This window comes from Fusarium oxysporum, chromosome IX (genome assembly GCF_013085055.1).
Source record: "Fusarium oxysporum Fo47 chromosome IX, complete sequence".
Taxonomy (NCBI): Eukaryota; Fungi; Ascomycota; class Sordariomycetes; order Hypocreales; family Nectriaceae; genus Fusarium; species Fusarium oxysporum.
In genome coordinates, this window is record NC_072848.1 from 240630 (window position 1) to 254419 (window position 13790).

The window sequence follows — 13790 nt, forward strand, 5'->3', positions numbered from 1 at the left end:
TGTCCGATTCACGACGCCTATTGCCGATATGCTCGTGCCTTTACATTCTGGGAATAGATAACCATCACTAGCTCAAGCACGGATCTTGAACCCGAGTTCCTTTACCCACTCACCCATGTCTGTTAGCATCCTCCCACTTATCAAGATAATGTGCGGGGAAGTTGATAAGGGTGGGGACGCGGTAGCACTGTGGCGGAGTCCAGCCAAGCCTATCACTTATCAGAGTTACACTACTAATCAGTCAGAGCTCAACGGCATTCGGCAATTCCTCCCACTCTAGAACCCAACGTTCCCTCACTCTATCTCTCGTTCATCTTTAACATTTCTCACCTCATCCCACTCTACAGCCATGTACGGAGCCGACGACGAGCTGTCCCTAGCGGTCGATGCGTTTCTTACAGAAGCCATGGGTCGTAAACAGACACAATCGCAGGGTCAATCAGAGACCTCTCGAAGAGGTTCTGCAGCCTCCCAGCCAGCTCCTCAGAGTGACAAGTCGTTTGAGTGTACTCATCCTGGCTGTAGCAAGAAGTTCACGCGCTCAGAACACTTGCAGCGACATGCTCTCAATCACTTGCCGGGCGGTTCTTCATGTGACATATGCCGTGCACACTTCAAACGGCCTGATTTGTTGAGTGAGTGACCATGTTTTGTATAGTCGAGTCGATCAAAGTTTGTTCTTACGTTTCCAAAGGGCGACATATGGAAAGACATCGCCAGAAGGATCTTGAGGCCGGAGGAACCGGCTTTGGCGTCCTCGATACGCGAAAGAGATCTTGGGAAGCACCCGACGGTACGGTCGTTGAAAAGCGACCGTGTCGGAACAGCAACACGAAAGCCAAAAGTACCAAGGGTTCAGGACAGAACCCTCAAGAAACACAACAAGTCCCATCTCCAGAATCCGACCAGGCAGATAATACAAGGAATCAATCCCCTGGGCTGATCGCTTGGGGCCACAACGAAGGCCAGTCAGTGAATGGAGTTGATCTTCATCCCTCATCCGACTTGCACATTGAAGACTCCATTTTTGTTCACTCCGCCGGTGAACTAGTTACAGACGACCATTTAGTAAACTTTACCAACTCAACCGACCCATTCCATCACGGTGAAGGCATAGGCGAGTTTTCGTTCGACCAGCTCGATCCACTACTTCTCAACGAATCATTCGTGGATACCGCAGCACTAGACTACACACAAAACTTCCAGCCAGATACAGCCAGCTCATTTAATATGCCCTATACGACTGCTTTGGACTACAATTGGTTATTTAACATGAACTTGAACCCAACACCAACACCCCTCGCAAAGGCCAACGAGCAGTATATCCCATCCGCCCAGATGTCGGAGCCCGTCCAGATATTATCACCAGACTCTATCAACAGCACGCGTCGTTGGTCTGAGTCGGTACATTCTCACAGCAGTGATACGAGGCAAGATGCTTCTGATCCCCGAACCGCAGTCTTGAACCATACCAAGACAACTCCGGAGAGCCTTGCCAGCTCTAGAACTGAGTCTACAACGCCAGCACAATACAAAAGCGCCAAACTATCGAGGCCCAACGTCGCCCACGATCATCAATATGTCGAGGAACCGCAATTCAACAGACCATTCTCGATGCTCGAGAAAGGCCCATCGATACCCAAGATCGACGAAAGCGTGCGCAAACGAATTCTCCAAGTCGTCGAAGCTGCCAACCCATCTTTACCTGATTCTCGTCACTCCCTGTGGGATGAGCCACTATTGTCACGAGACTCCCTACAAACATATCTGGAATTGTTCTTCGTCAAGTTCAATACTGCCTACCCACTCATGCACCTTGCAACCTTTGATGTCAGCAGAATGGAACCTCTGCTTCTCATCTCCGTCATCCTGCTTGGCGCAACCTACTCGACCAAGGATGCCCATCAGCTGGCTGTGTGCATCCACGACGTCATACGGCCTAGCATCTTTTCCCATGCTAGCTTTTCGGCTCGTGCGGAACTATGGACTCTGCAGACTATCCTTTTGGTGGAATGCTTTGGGAAGTCTCGGGCCGGACAGAAGCAACACGACATGAGTCATCTCTTTCATGGACTTCTTATAAATCTTATTCGCAGATCTGACTGCCAGTCAGTTCGCCCTCAAGGACCGCCAGCTGACTGTACCGATTCAAAAGAGGGTGTAGTGCGAGAGGCTTGGAGACGATGGGCCATTGCAGAACAAAAGAAACGGCAAGTCGCTCAAGCATGATTCTTACTGGTAGCATTCGACTAACATGTAATTACAGTCTCGCACTTCTGTGCTTCATGTGGGATACACAGCATGCAGTTCTCTTCTGTCAGAGTCTTTGCATGTCCGCATTTGAGCTTCGTCTCGAACTGCCATGCAGCCAAAGAATATGGGAGGCTTCAGATCCAACGTCCTGGGCTACGGCATGGCGCTCATCAGCTTGCAGTTCCCAGCAGACCTTTTACCTTCCGAGTCTCAAATCCTATCTCGGACCATCAGTGCCGCGTCCAAAGGCATTGACAGGATTGTCTCACGTACTTATGCTACACGGCTTGATGTCCATAGCATGGGACATGCAGCGTCGTGATCAGACAGCACTTGGAGTAGTGGACGGTGACGGACCCGGATCCAACTGGCGTAAGCTCATAGGGAACGCTTATGACGCTTGGAAGGAAGACTTTGATGCTTACATAACCTCAATCATTTCTCGACTGCAGAATACACCTGAGGACCAGGCCAGAAGGAGTGAATACGTGGCGTTTGCTACTGCATACAATGCTCTGTTTCACTCAGCACAAGCACTTCTTCATATGGAATTTCTCGATATACAGATCTACGCTGGTGCTCGCCATATACTAGGCCGACCAGTTCAGCAGAAGGACTATCGCCGATCCGCAAAGGCGGTCAAACAGTGGGCTTCTTTAGTGACAGAACGACCAAACAAAGATCAAACCTCCAACGCCGAACAGAATACAAGAAGCCACAAGAGGCCAGCCTCTATAGCTGCATGGCACGCTGCTCGATTGCTTCATGAAAACACCAAAGTGCTCACGCGTTCAGACGCAATGCAGCTCTTCCACGTCCCCTGGTGTCTGTACCTAGCAACTCTTGCATGCTGGGCATTCTGCCACGGCCAGCCAAACAGAGGAGGTATCCTTGACATGGAAGATGATGCTGATGACAGTGATGATGATAGTGATGAGATTATCTGGAATCCTCGAGGAGAAATGCATAACCTCGTGTCCAGAATGGCTCAGAATCGGCCTGAGGATATGGATGTAAAAACAGGTCAACAACGACAGATTGTCGGGCTTGTGTGGACTATGGCTGAGACGTTGAGCAAGGTTCGGTGGGGTATCTTGCACGCTGGAGTTGTCGTGTTACGGGGGCTGATACCGCAAAGACTTATTAACCAGTATGATGAGCCTCATGATGATGCTTTCTAAACCAAATATACTGGTTTTAATAGAAATATAACTCTCATATTTCAGTTACCAATTAACGGTAAACACTTATATTAAATTATTTATAACCCTTATTGCAGTGACGTGTCTTTATATCTCCCCTATTAAAAGACCACTTATCTAATATAAGACTAATATAAAAATCTAAGCTGTTAATAATATAGAAAAAGCTAAGTATTAATTAAACTAATAGAATTAATTATATTATTTAAAAAAGGTTAAAGATAATAAGTTAATAGTATTATTATAGCTAGTTAATAATAATAAGATAGTGTTATAATATATATAAGAGATATTTAAGTAAGTTTTAAATAAGGCATATACTACTATGAGTTAATATCTTCCTAATATAGCTAAGTTATTTAAGATAAAGCACAGGAAGCATTTTAGTTCTGTGGTTTAAAATTAATTATTATATAATTAATATAATTTACCCTGTTTTACAGGATATAGACATAAATTTTAAATAATTTAATAGCGTTAGCATCGACTTAATTTTAATAGAAGGTTAACTCATATTTCTAATTACTACCTTAGATATGTACTTAAGTAAGATAACACTTCAATAGCAACGCATTAAGTTCTGGCTCTAACTTATTAGTATCTATTGCAATAAATATGATAGTTAGCCAGATATTATTATTAATTCTTTTTAGAACTAATTCGTCAGGCCACGGCGCTCAAGCCTATGACAGAGCTTGGTCCTTTTAATCCTATCCCTACTCTAACACTAATTCTAAGAAGTTTATATTAATGCAAATAAATACAATTTATATCCTTTGACTTGTTATTGTAATTGGTAAGGTCATTATAGGATTAGTGCTAATTGTCCCATGTCAGATTGTCTAGGGTTAGATAAATATGTTGGGTACACGTGACGTAGTCGCCGGGGTCCATTAACACGAGGAATACGATACGGTGCTGCCTACAGACTGCCGAGCATATTCCTGCAAATAAATATCTCATCTGTTCGACTGCTTCCTGTAATCACAAACATTAGTGCAACCCAGGCAAAGACTGCCAAGATGCATCCTCTTCATCCTGAGTGGACCGCATTTGTTACACAGAACCCGAACATCATCCATGACGACGACCAACGCAATGGAGATTTTCTTTCCTCCGTAGATGGCCATAATCTTGCCACTCAGGTACTTACGACCGACACCACTATTCCATGTCGTGATGATCACCAGATACCTGTCCGAATCTATACGGCAAAGGAGACTCAACCTGCACGCGGCGTCGTCATTTTCTTTCACTCCGGCGCCTTTAGGCATGGCTCTCTTGAGACAGAAGACGGTACGTGACCAAGCTACAAAAATGCAGGTTGGCAGATTGTCAAGTGCAAAAATATCTAAAGATGGAACGGTCTGCAGTCTCATGCCGGTACATGGCCCTGGGTGGTCCCATCACGGTAATCAGCGTCGAGTATCGACTCTGCCCAGCATATCCGTACCCTATCCCGATCAACGATGGGTGGGATGCGTTCCAGTATATTGTCACTGCACTTCCCAGCCTAGTGCCTAGGCATACCGAGCCAGTGAATTTAGTCATCAGCGGGACTTCCTCAGGCGGGCAGCTTGCAGCAATCGTCTCGCAACGAGCCCGGGACTGGTTCAAAGAAGTGGAAAATGCAGCCATCCCTGCAAAGATAACGTTGAGCGGAGTCTTGCTCAGGGCCCCAGTGACTGTTCGTGGAACAAATGCAGCATTCATACCTCCCCGGTTCAGAGACATGCATCATTCGTGGTCTGTAGACTTCGAGACACCCGGCCTCGATAGGCCTGATATGGAGCAAAGCCATGGTACGTTTTCTTCTTCTTCCGTATTTGTCCGTTGCATTTCTCTGTAGGCGTTAACCCTGACCTCGTCCAGATGTACTTGGAGTACCACCCGAGGACAGAAGCTGCCCTGACGCCTACCCGCTATGGGGCGATTTCAATGGTTTACCAAGGACATATATCCAGATCTGTGATGTAGATATTCTGCGTGATGACGCGGTGTGCTACTCGCGCGGCTTACAAGAGGTTGGAGTGGACGTACACGAGTCACTTTACAAGGTGAGCGGACGGTTCTCAGCTCGTAGAAGTTTCTGACAAAAAGAACAAGGGCCTTCCGCATATTTTCTGGATATATGGCCACCATCTGGATGTTTCCAAGAAGGCGCAAGAAGACTGCGTGCAGGGATTGAAATGGCTCCTAGGACTCGGTGGATGACAACACAATTTGACAGTTGAATGCCATTCAAGAAGTATATACCTACTGTGTTGAACGATGCGTTTTAAAGACTTTTTTTGTTTTTTTAACCGATCAAGTTTGTCCGTGTCATTATCTCCTGAGCGCGCGTAAGGCTCCAAAACCCCTTGAATAGGTCCTGGGGTGTCACGTGCAAGCAGTGATACTTATCATTATGCACCGACATGGTCGAACGTTCAAGGGGCAGAAAATCAAACTGTGCACAACCTCCCAGCCTTTTGCGCCCCTACAATAACCGTCGCCTATTTTACCTAGTACCCCTTTAGACGTCTTTTTTTTTTTTATTTCTTTTTATTATTGACTCTCTTTATCCCTCGTTCTCCTTAACTTGGCATAATTATACGTCATCATTGCCATCCTAACCCAAATTAATATTGACGTCCTCTGTACAATCTCCAAGTGGCTTTGTTCGTCAGGCTATATGTCCTTATTATCTATACTATTTTCACTAAAAGAGGTTAATAGCAGTGGAGGGAAAGGCTAGGTAATAGTAATACTTTAATTATTATATCAAACTAGTTACGACGTACAAAGAACTTGCTGAACTCTGGATTACTCTCAAGCCTCTCCAAAGTGCAACTATCATATTGCAAAATCAGCTCCAGACCATGGCTTTCAGCATGACGTGGTGGTAGGATAATGCAACGGCCGTCAGGTTTCCCCTCAGTGTCTCCAACAGTGACCCGAAATGCAGATGGGTATCCAAGATCACGCCCGAAATAAATGTCGTTATATCTATGCGCTTGAAGACAGACTATGAGCATGTCTGGACCAGGGTATCGGTCAACATTCCAAGTCAAGGAGGTACTCTTTGGCATCTGATTGAGAATTCCAACGAGACGCCTTACTGCTTTGTTGTTGACAGCAGCAATGGCTCGTTTGACACTAGTCGCCAACTCCACATAGACCTTGCCTCCATCTTCTTCATTCTGTAGGCGAGCAACAGATGCTCTGGCGACCGCATTCGGCTCTGCAAAGTTTCCCCAATAATTGGACGGAAGTGGCGGGTTTTCCATTCGCTCTCTCGCGTCAACGGTGATCGATAGCTTAGCCTCGGGGTATTTATGATGGTCTATCTGCCTGGCCAGGACAACATGGCGCCAGAGAAAGGCGCACACCGCCTCAGTCGTGCTCAACTTCGCATTTGTGGCGCCTTTCAGGACATGATCCTTGAGTAGGGAGAGCTTCGCGGCAGAGATGGAGAATATCCCATGCTCCACAGACTGAACCTCAGTAGCTTTGTAATCTGTCGGGTTCAAGAAAGTAGAAGAGGTCTCTGTGAGCTTCCAGTCGGGAAAGTTCTCCAGATCTACGCCTTGTTCACCCTCAACAACTGAGCTTCGATCAAGAGGCGTGATTGGAAAAGTTCGGAGGCCGAGCCCTTTGGTAATGGCAGCCAAGTGCATGCCTATTGTCTTGTGCAAGATAAAGTTGCAGACGCCATCACCCGCCACATGCTGCATATCAATTAGTGTCTGTCTTGGCAAACGATCGTACCCCAATGCTTCTGTTGTACATGTGGCATCTCTGGCGGTCGTGTAACTAAGAGCAAGAATCAAATAGCGTAGAAAATGGAAACTTACATGGAGACAGGTTCCGAGTATAAGGCCCCCAGGTATGATGTTACACTGAAGTACCAACGCCGGAATACTTGCACCCGGAACTAGCTTTGCAGATGTGCCAAAGATAATATGTCTTGGGATATGGAGAGGAAAACAATCCTTCTCAAGTTGGTGGAACGTACCGAACTTCCATAGAGTCCGAAGTTCCGGCGCTGTGTAATCCCTGTAGTTGAGTCTGGCACCCTGCTTGCTATCGAATAAAAGCTCAACCTCTTCCCGGTCGTTTCCGATGGGCCGTCGCACAGAACATGCAAGTTCCGGGATGTCACTGATCGTGTTGACTAGAGCCCGCTCGAATAGATGAAAGATATGTCTCTTATCCGAATTCTGTGACAAAGGAAAAAACAGGCATGATGAAATGTAGTCTCTTGGAGCGATCTGGTCGATTGCTGACAGTTTGACTATCTTTCCATGCGTGTTTGGCTGTGGTTGAATGGTAGTAGAAGTGAAGCAGGCGGATGGAATAAATGTTATGGCACTGGACATATCGAAGATGCTGCTTTGGTAATGTCCAAGCTTGAAAAATGCGGATGCGCAAGATCAATTAGTTTAGAAAAGTCTCAAAGATATCCCAGGCAGATAATAGATAAAGCAATATGAGAATCTGATGCATTAGACTCTCCAGATGCCGAGATTGTAAGTATATACATTCCTCCAGTCTAGATGCCCAGACTCGCGAGAATCCGAGTGATTTCGTATTTACGCTTTGACCAACACATGATTGGGACGATATGCTGCATAGGCACTTGAGTCTTTATCTGACACATTCTGATAAAGCTTATGCGTAGTATCCTCCCTGACTGCAGATCCTTATACGAAGGGAGATGTATGATCGGGGCTTTTGGTCCAAGCGCATGTTACATCTGTTTAACCTGATAGGCGATATCGCTTAGACATGATTCGACATTGGAATGTGACAAAAGAGCGGTCCGAGCCACAGCTGTGCAGGGTTTAAATTCATTCCGAAGCTTGCAACTGTAACACAAAATACACTAAAGGGTAGATGATCTACCATTTATCGTATGTTCAGCATTTTCGCGGTCTTACTGTGTTGAGTTTAGATTGCGAAAACAGAAAGGGTGTAGTTATAATAAAGGTGAAACGGAGGTCAAAGTGAAGTTGATATCATAGCAGCATTGAAGGGAGAAGCGTAATTGCTTTCACGTGTTCGCCTGACATCGTACAAAATGAGAGCCAGTATGTGATGACCGTCTCTTATCGCTTTACGAGAGGAGAAGCCATCCTGCTCAATTATGGCTGGAAACAGAAACGACGAACTAGCCATGTCCGACTCATGGGTCGAACCAGCGGGACCCATACAGCCATTCACCGTGAAGTGCTCAGCTCTCGATAATCTCACCGCTTCAGTGTATCCTTCACCTACACATTTCTTTCCTCTAAAACCAGGAACCGACGCCCGACAGCTCTACGAGGACTGCAAGAAAGGCCTCTCCCGATGTATATACGAGCATCCGCACCTCTCTGGCATTATCAGAAAGGACGAAACTGGACGTTGCGCCATTAAGACTAGAGAAGCACCGCATGCCGGCACAAACTTCTGGTATCGAGACCATCGTCACGATGCAGATGTTCCTTCTTACCAAGAGCTCAAGGATAACGGGTGGCCTTTCGGGGATGGCGAAGAAGATGGCCTTAGCAAGCTCCGACCACAAGACTTCCCCTACGTTCAAGACGGCGATCCTATAATTGCACCTCAGTTTAATGTCGTTAAAGGCGGTATAGTCTTGACCATGTCCATCACGCATGTGATTGGTGACCTCGTACAGTTTATGGACTTCCTCAGGTCTTGGTCACAGAACACGAGTGCGATAGCGACTGCCAGACTTAACGGTCAACCTGTACCTCCACTCCCCCAGCAGATATCGTCGGACTTGATGGATCGCTCCCTCTTGACACCTGACGTGGGTATCGAGGAGGATCTTGAAAAGCTGGCAACTCGTGCGGCGAAGCTTCCCCACCTCGACATGCTCGACCCTCGACGCCCGGAAGATGTCGCGGAGAAAGTGTCAAACCTCTTCACAAAGGCACGTCTGACTAATGACGATCTCGTGAGGTTTACTGAAGATGAACTCCGCACAATGTCTTGTTCTGTCTGGACCTTTTCGCGGTCCTCAATAAAGCAGCTTCAGCACATGATCCAAGAGGTCTTGCCTGGCGGCTCAAAAGTGTCGTCTACGGACTGCTTGACTGCTTTCGCGTGGAACCGATTCTTCGTATCCAAATATGCTCCTGGTTTATCAGGTCCTGATCCTCTACCTGAGACTAGCAAGATAGTCTTTGCTGGAAACATCCGCCGTCGGTTAACGCCCCCTTTACCCAACAACTACATGCCAGCCTGTGTGGATTTGTTCCCCGTGTCTGTGAACACCAGCGACTTTATCTCGCCTGACCCCAAGACTCTGGCCCAAGCAGCAATGGCAATTCGCAACAGCAATAGCACTTGGAGTGAGGAGACGTTTCGGGACATGCTCGAGATAGCCCATTCACATCCTGTCAATCCAGGTCTGATACCTAAAGGACCCGTCGATGCACTTGTCACGGATCATACACGAGCAAGTGCAGCTATGCTGTCGAGTTGGGGTCCCGAGCTCGGTACTTGCGAGGCCTTTAGAGAGCCTTATCTTGGAAGGATTCCACCTCATGGGGAGATTACACTCTTGCCTCGATGGAATAATGGTAATGTGGAGGTTATGTTTGCTGGAGAGGCTGTTGTGATGGAACGGTTGAGAAGCGACCGGCTTATGAGTCAGATGGCTACTTGCCAGTTTGTCATGGGTGATCCTAGGTTTGAAGTTACTCGTGGTAAGTATGTATCAAAGCTGTAGTAGAAACAGCAATAGCAATATTAGACATTGTTCCTGTGTAACTAGGATATTCTATTTACAACGCTGGCTTGGCGAGGCTGCTCTAAAGCCACTGTATTATAATTGAGCTCTATTGACCTCGTTACCACCCTCGTCAAAATGAATCTTATTCCCCATAATCATAGAACGCTGCAAAGCCGCGCCAATACGTACTGCTGTTACTGCTGATTCTAGTTCAACAGGCACAGGCTTGTCATCCAGCACGCATTCGGTAAACTCGATAGCCTCTCTTGTGAATGCTGCTTGGAATCGTCCCCAATAGTTTTGAGGAAGCTCATGCCTGATGCCTTCTTGTCCATAGATTCGAACGTGGTTCTCAACAGGAATCAAGTTCACAGACAACTTGCCCTTTGTTCCGATGATCTCTGTCGTATCCTCTTGACCAGCAGCCATCATGCGCGAGGCATACAGATACGCAATTCGACCATCGTAGAATTCGACAATGCCCACGGCATTATCTCTATCATCATACTGTCGTAGATCTGGTTCCACAGCAGTGATTCCTACAGCATGGACAGATCGAACTTTGGACTCTTGACCGAAAAACCATAGGGCCAGGTCAATATCATGGATACTGCAATCAACGAATATGCCACCAGAGAACTGAGCATATGCGACAAAAAAGCCTGAAGGATCCAGCACATCGCAAGTCTGGCTCCTAAGAACAGATGGGCGGCCAATCAAGCCTGACTTTGTTTTCTCGTACGCGTCGCGGTATGAAGCATCGAAACGCCGGGAAAAACCACACATTACTTTGAGATCGGGACGGGTCGCAGCGGCGTCAACAACAGATTGAGACTGAGTCATTAGCATATTTCGCAAGAGGTCACGAGAAGCACTCACAATCTCAACTGTTGTGCCAAGGGGCTTCTCGCACAAGACATGCTTTCCGGCCGCAATAGCCGCATTGGTCTGTTCAGCATGCACCGCAGTGGCAGAGGCGACACAAACAGCATCCAAACCGGCGTGAGCTATCATGTCAGAGTAGTTCTCGTAGATAGCTACCCCATCAGGAGCGAGGTTCTCGGCAGCCCATTCCCTCTCGGCAGCATCAGGGCTGGTGACAGCGACAAGAACAGCTCGAGGGACATTCTGATGGAAATTAAGGGCATGTCGCTTGCCCATTCGTCCGAGACCAGCGACTCCAACTTGGAGCTTGCGAGGTGCCATTGTATCAAGACTGGTGAGGTTGGAGAAGCAGTGAAGAAAGTGAAAGAGGTGAATGAAGGGTAAGAAGTGGGATGCTGCGGACCTGGCTTTCTTATTTATTATACAAACCCTTGCAGTCGATTGAGTGTCTCCATGTTGATGGAAAAAGCCGTATTATCTCGTCTTGGACTTTTATGCTAGGGAAAAGGACTGGCTCGACGCGAAAGAAGATGGTGGAGTAGAGCATTCGGAGGCTTTGGCCTTGAGTTCCATGCTGGTTCGGGGTAATTTGCCCCGACACAAAGACTGCGGCTAAACATTCCGAACAAAGCCCCACAGTATTTCAGACCCGTTATACTACAGCGTACATCGTACATGACAGATCTTGAGGATCGATTGCGTTCCCATTATGCAGTATTTAAAATTAACAGATGTCCAAGTCTTTTGATTTGTCAAGCCTTCAACCATTGTGTTAAAGACTATTCTACCGGATAAAATTGACTGAAGCTATAATGCCCATACTTTTTCAAGGTTGAATGGATCATAAATCCACCCAGCCCCATGCTTTCTTCAAATGGTCCTGTGCTGAAGCAGTGGGCCAGGAATGGGTATTCTGGGTCAACATCAACACATCCAATAACGCTTCCTGATCCCGTCTCTCGGTAAATCGATCTCCACATGCCGTCACCCCCATGCAGGCCGTAAACGTGGCGGGTCTTGTGGAGGGATTCGAGAGAGCTATTCCGCAAAGCTCTCGGACTTGGGTTCGGATATCGTCCTGAACCGGTCAGAATACATTGTCATGATCAGACGTATATCTCAACCTACGTCGATCTGCTTCCGAGCTAGCTGAGCAGCTGGTCCAATTCGTGGTACCCGATCATCATGGCACATGAGGAGAATACGAGCAAATATGCTATGCACTTGGCCGATGACTGCTGCCTGTTAGCAGATTTTCTCGAAGTAAATCCTCCAACATACCAACAGCGTGGTTTAAATAAATGATATGTGGAAAGGCTTCGCCCAAGCTCTCGTCCGAAGCACTATAGGCAATAGGCAGCCATGACACTGGCCGAGCTCGTAGCCAAGCTTGATCATAGTCAACCAGTTCTTGATAGTGGTGTCTATTTGGACCGTTATTTCCAAAACAGTAGTTTATAACATCTGCACTATGGACAATGATGCGATTTGCCCATGTATCATCGTCGGCTTCAGAGAGAGACCGATCCATGAATCCATGATCGAGCCTGATCTTGACAGGCCTTTGGCTCGCGAAGCTCATCGTTACCTCTTGTCTCATGCCAATCCAGAAGGAGGCTAAGCGGAGGCTACTAGGCGTTGTTGTAGAGTCACAAGTGTTCATGAATAGCTGTATTCCTAACAGGTGACCTTCGTGATCGGTGCCGATAAGGGGAACGTCGAGTTCTTCGAGAGTTCGAAGAAGGATAGTCGCTGCTAGCAGATTGTCATCGTTGAGAGCAGAGGAGTCGTTTGAGATTGTTGTCAAGTGCTTGAGACATGCTTGATGGTACCGATCAGAGGCGTAGGGGTCATATTGCGCGTTGAGGCTGAGATGTCTGGAGGACAGGGCAAAGATAGCATTCAGGAGAGTCGGGCAAGATGCTGCTCGAGGGGGGACAATGTTGGCAAAGTGGCGGCTGGAATCGCAGAGATCGAACTGCGATAGATCAGTTACCCATTGACCCGAATAGAGAATAGGAGGCGTACCCATGTGCACATGTAGGTCAAATAATATTGCATCAATCTTACTTCATGGTTCTCCGTCAAGGGGTAGGGTACTGATTCTACGTTGGCCAGTCCCAATGTCGAACTGCGTGGAATTGGCCCATAATTGCGAGAAACGTCTTTGCTTACTGCAATGGCTCCATCTCCTCCACACATCGCAACTGCTGGCGTGTGAGGCGTTGGAGAGGCAACAGAACCAAGATCCGTAAGTTGGTCATTATGAGGATGAAGCGTGCTACCATGGGTATGCTGCCATTGGCTTAGGCTTTCCGAGTCCGATAGATAATAACCTTCAACATCAGGCGTCTCATCCACGAATTGCACTTGGAAGCTCGTAAGTTGAAGCCTGCGTGGATAGGGATCACTTACATCTTCTTGAACAAGGGACCCAAACTTGATTTGGGGACGACCTGCGGTGGATCTCAGCCTTCTAATCATCGCAATGATACCTAACAATCAGGGAGCGGGCATACGCGGTTGAGTGCTTGAAACGAAAAACAGGCGCTGTGGCGCAAACCTTGCCCATCGAAGCGCATCGAAGGCATGTCTGTGTACTTTCTCCAGCAATTTGTGGACCCCAGACGCATTTGAGATGCTGTCTCTTGCAGGCCTAATGATGGTCAGAGTGGAAAGTGGCATCTCGGCATGGTTACCGATATCCCATTTCACTTACAAGACAT

The 13790-nt window shown here is 47.2% G+C and overlaps 6 protein-coding genes across 6 annotated transcripts; 3 read left to right on the top strand and 3 right to left on the bottom strand.

Annotated features, from left to right (window-relative positions):
• Nucleotides 1-349: 349 nt before the first annotated feature.
• FOBCDRAFT_297857 (fungal-specific transcription factor domain-containing protein) lies at nucleotides 350-4163 on the top strand (the record flags this gene model as incomplete). Its single annotated transcript, XM_059611921.1, has 5 exons — nucleotides 350-635; nucleotides 695-2223; nucleotides 2369-2522; nucleotides 2554-3337; nucleotides 4109-4163. The coding sequence occupies 5 exons, from the start codon at nucleotides 350-352 to the stop codon at nucleotides 4161-4163; spliced, it is 2808 nt and encodes a 935-aa protein (XP_059465719.1).
• A 314-nt stretch (nucleotides 4164-4477) lies between these two features.
• FOBCDRAFT_263765 (putative lipase/esterase) lies at nucleotides 4478-5669 on the top strand (the record flags this gene model as incomplete). The annotated part of the gene is made up of 4 exons (XM_059611333.1): nucleotides 4478-4751; nucleotides 4829-5257; nucleotides 5328-5512; nucleotides 5562-5669. 4 exons carry the CDS (start codon nucleotides 4478-4480, stop codon nucleotides 5667-5669), a joined length of 996 nt encoding a protein of 331 aa, XP_059465720.1.
• A 554-nt stretch (nucleotides 5670-6223) lies between these two features.
• FOBCDRAFT_144302 (uncharacterized protein) lies at nucleotides 6224-7816 on the bottom strand (the record flags this gene model as incomplete). The annotated part of the gene is made up of 4 exons (XM_059608180.1): nucleotides 6224-7165; nucleotides 7206-7250; nucleotides 7292-7371; nucleotides 7453-7816. The coding sequence occupies 4 exons, from the start codon at nucleotides 7814-7816 to the stop codon at nucleotides 6224-6226; spliced, it is 1431 nt and encodes a 476-aa protein (XP_059465721.1).
• A 767-nt stretch (nucleotides 7817-8583) lies between these two features.
• Nucleotides 8584-10262, top strand: FOBCDRAFT_243134 (uncharacterized protein; the record flags this gene model as incomplete). Its single annotated transcript, XM_031189361.3, has 2 exons — nucleotides 8584-10153; nucleotides 10222-10262. 2 exons carry the CDS (start codon nucleotides 8584-8586, stop codon nucleotides 10260-10262), a joined length of 1611 nt encoding a protein of 536 aa, XP_031033346.3.
• A 10-nt stretch (nucleotides 10263-10272) lies between these two features.
• On the bottom strand, nucleotides 10273-11385 carry FOBCDRAFT_243135 (uncharacterized protein; the record flags this gene model as incomplete). The annotated part of the gene is made up of 2 exons (XM_059610521.1): nucleotides 10273-11013; nucleotides 11059-11385. 2 exons carry the CDS (start codon nucleotides 11383-11385, stop codon nucleotides 10273-10275), a joined length of 1068 nt encoding a protein of 355 aa, XP_059465722.1.
• A 520-nt stretch (nucleotides 11386-11905) lies between these two features.
• FOBCDRAFT_243136 (uncharacterized protein) lies at nucleotides 11906-13749 on the bottom strand (the record flags this gene model as incomplete). Its single annotated transcript, XM_059610522.1, has 6 exons — nucleotides 11906-12142; nucleotides 12193-12299; nucleotides 12346-13042; nucleotides 13135-13359; nucleotides 13480-13520; nucleotides 13584-13749. The coding sequence occupies 6 exons, from the start codon at nucleotides 13747-13749 to the stop codon at nucleotides 11906-11908; spliced, it is 1473 nt and encodes a 490-aa protein (XP_059465723.1).
• Nucleotides 13750-13790: the final 41 nt, after the last annotated feature.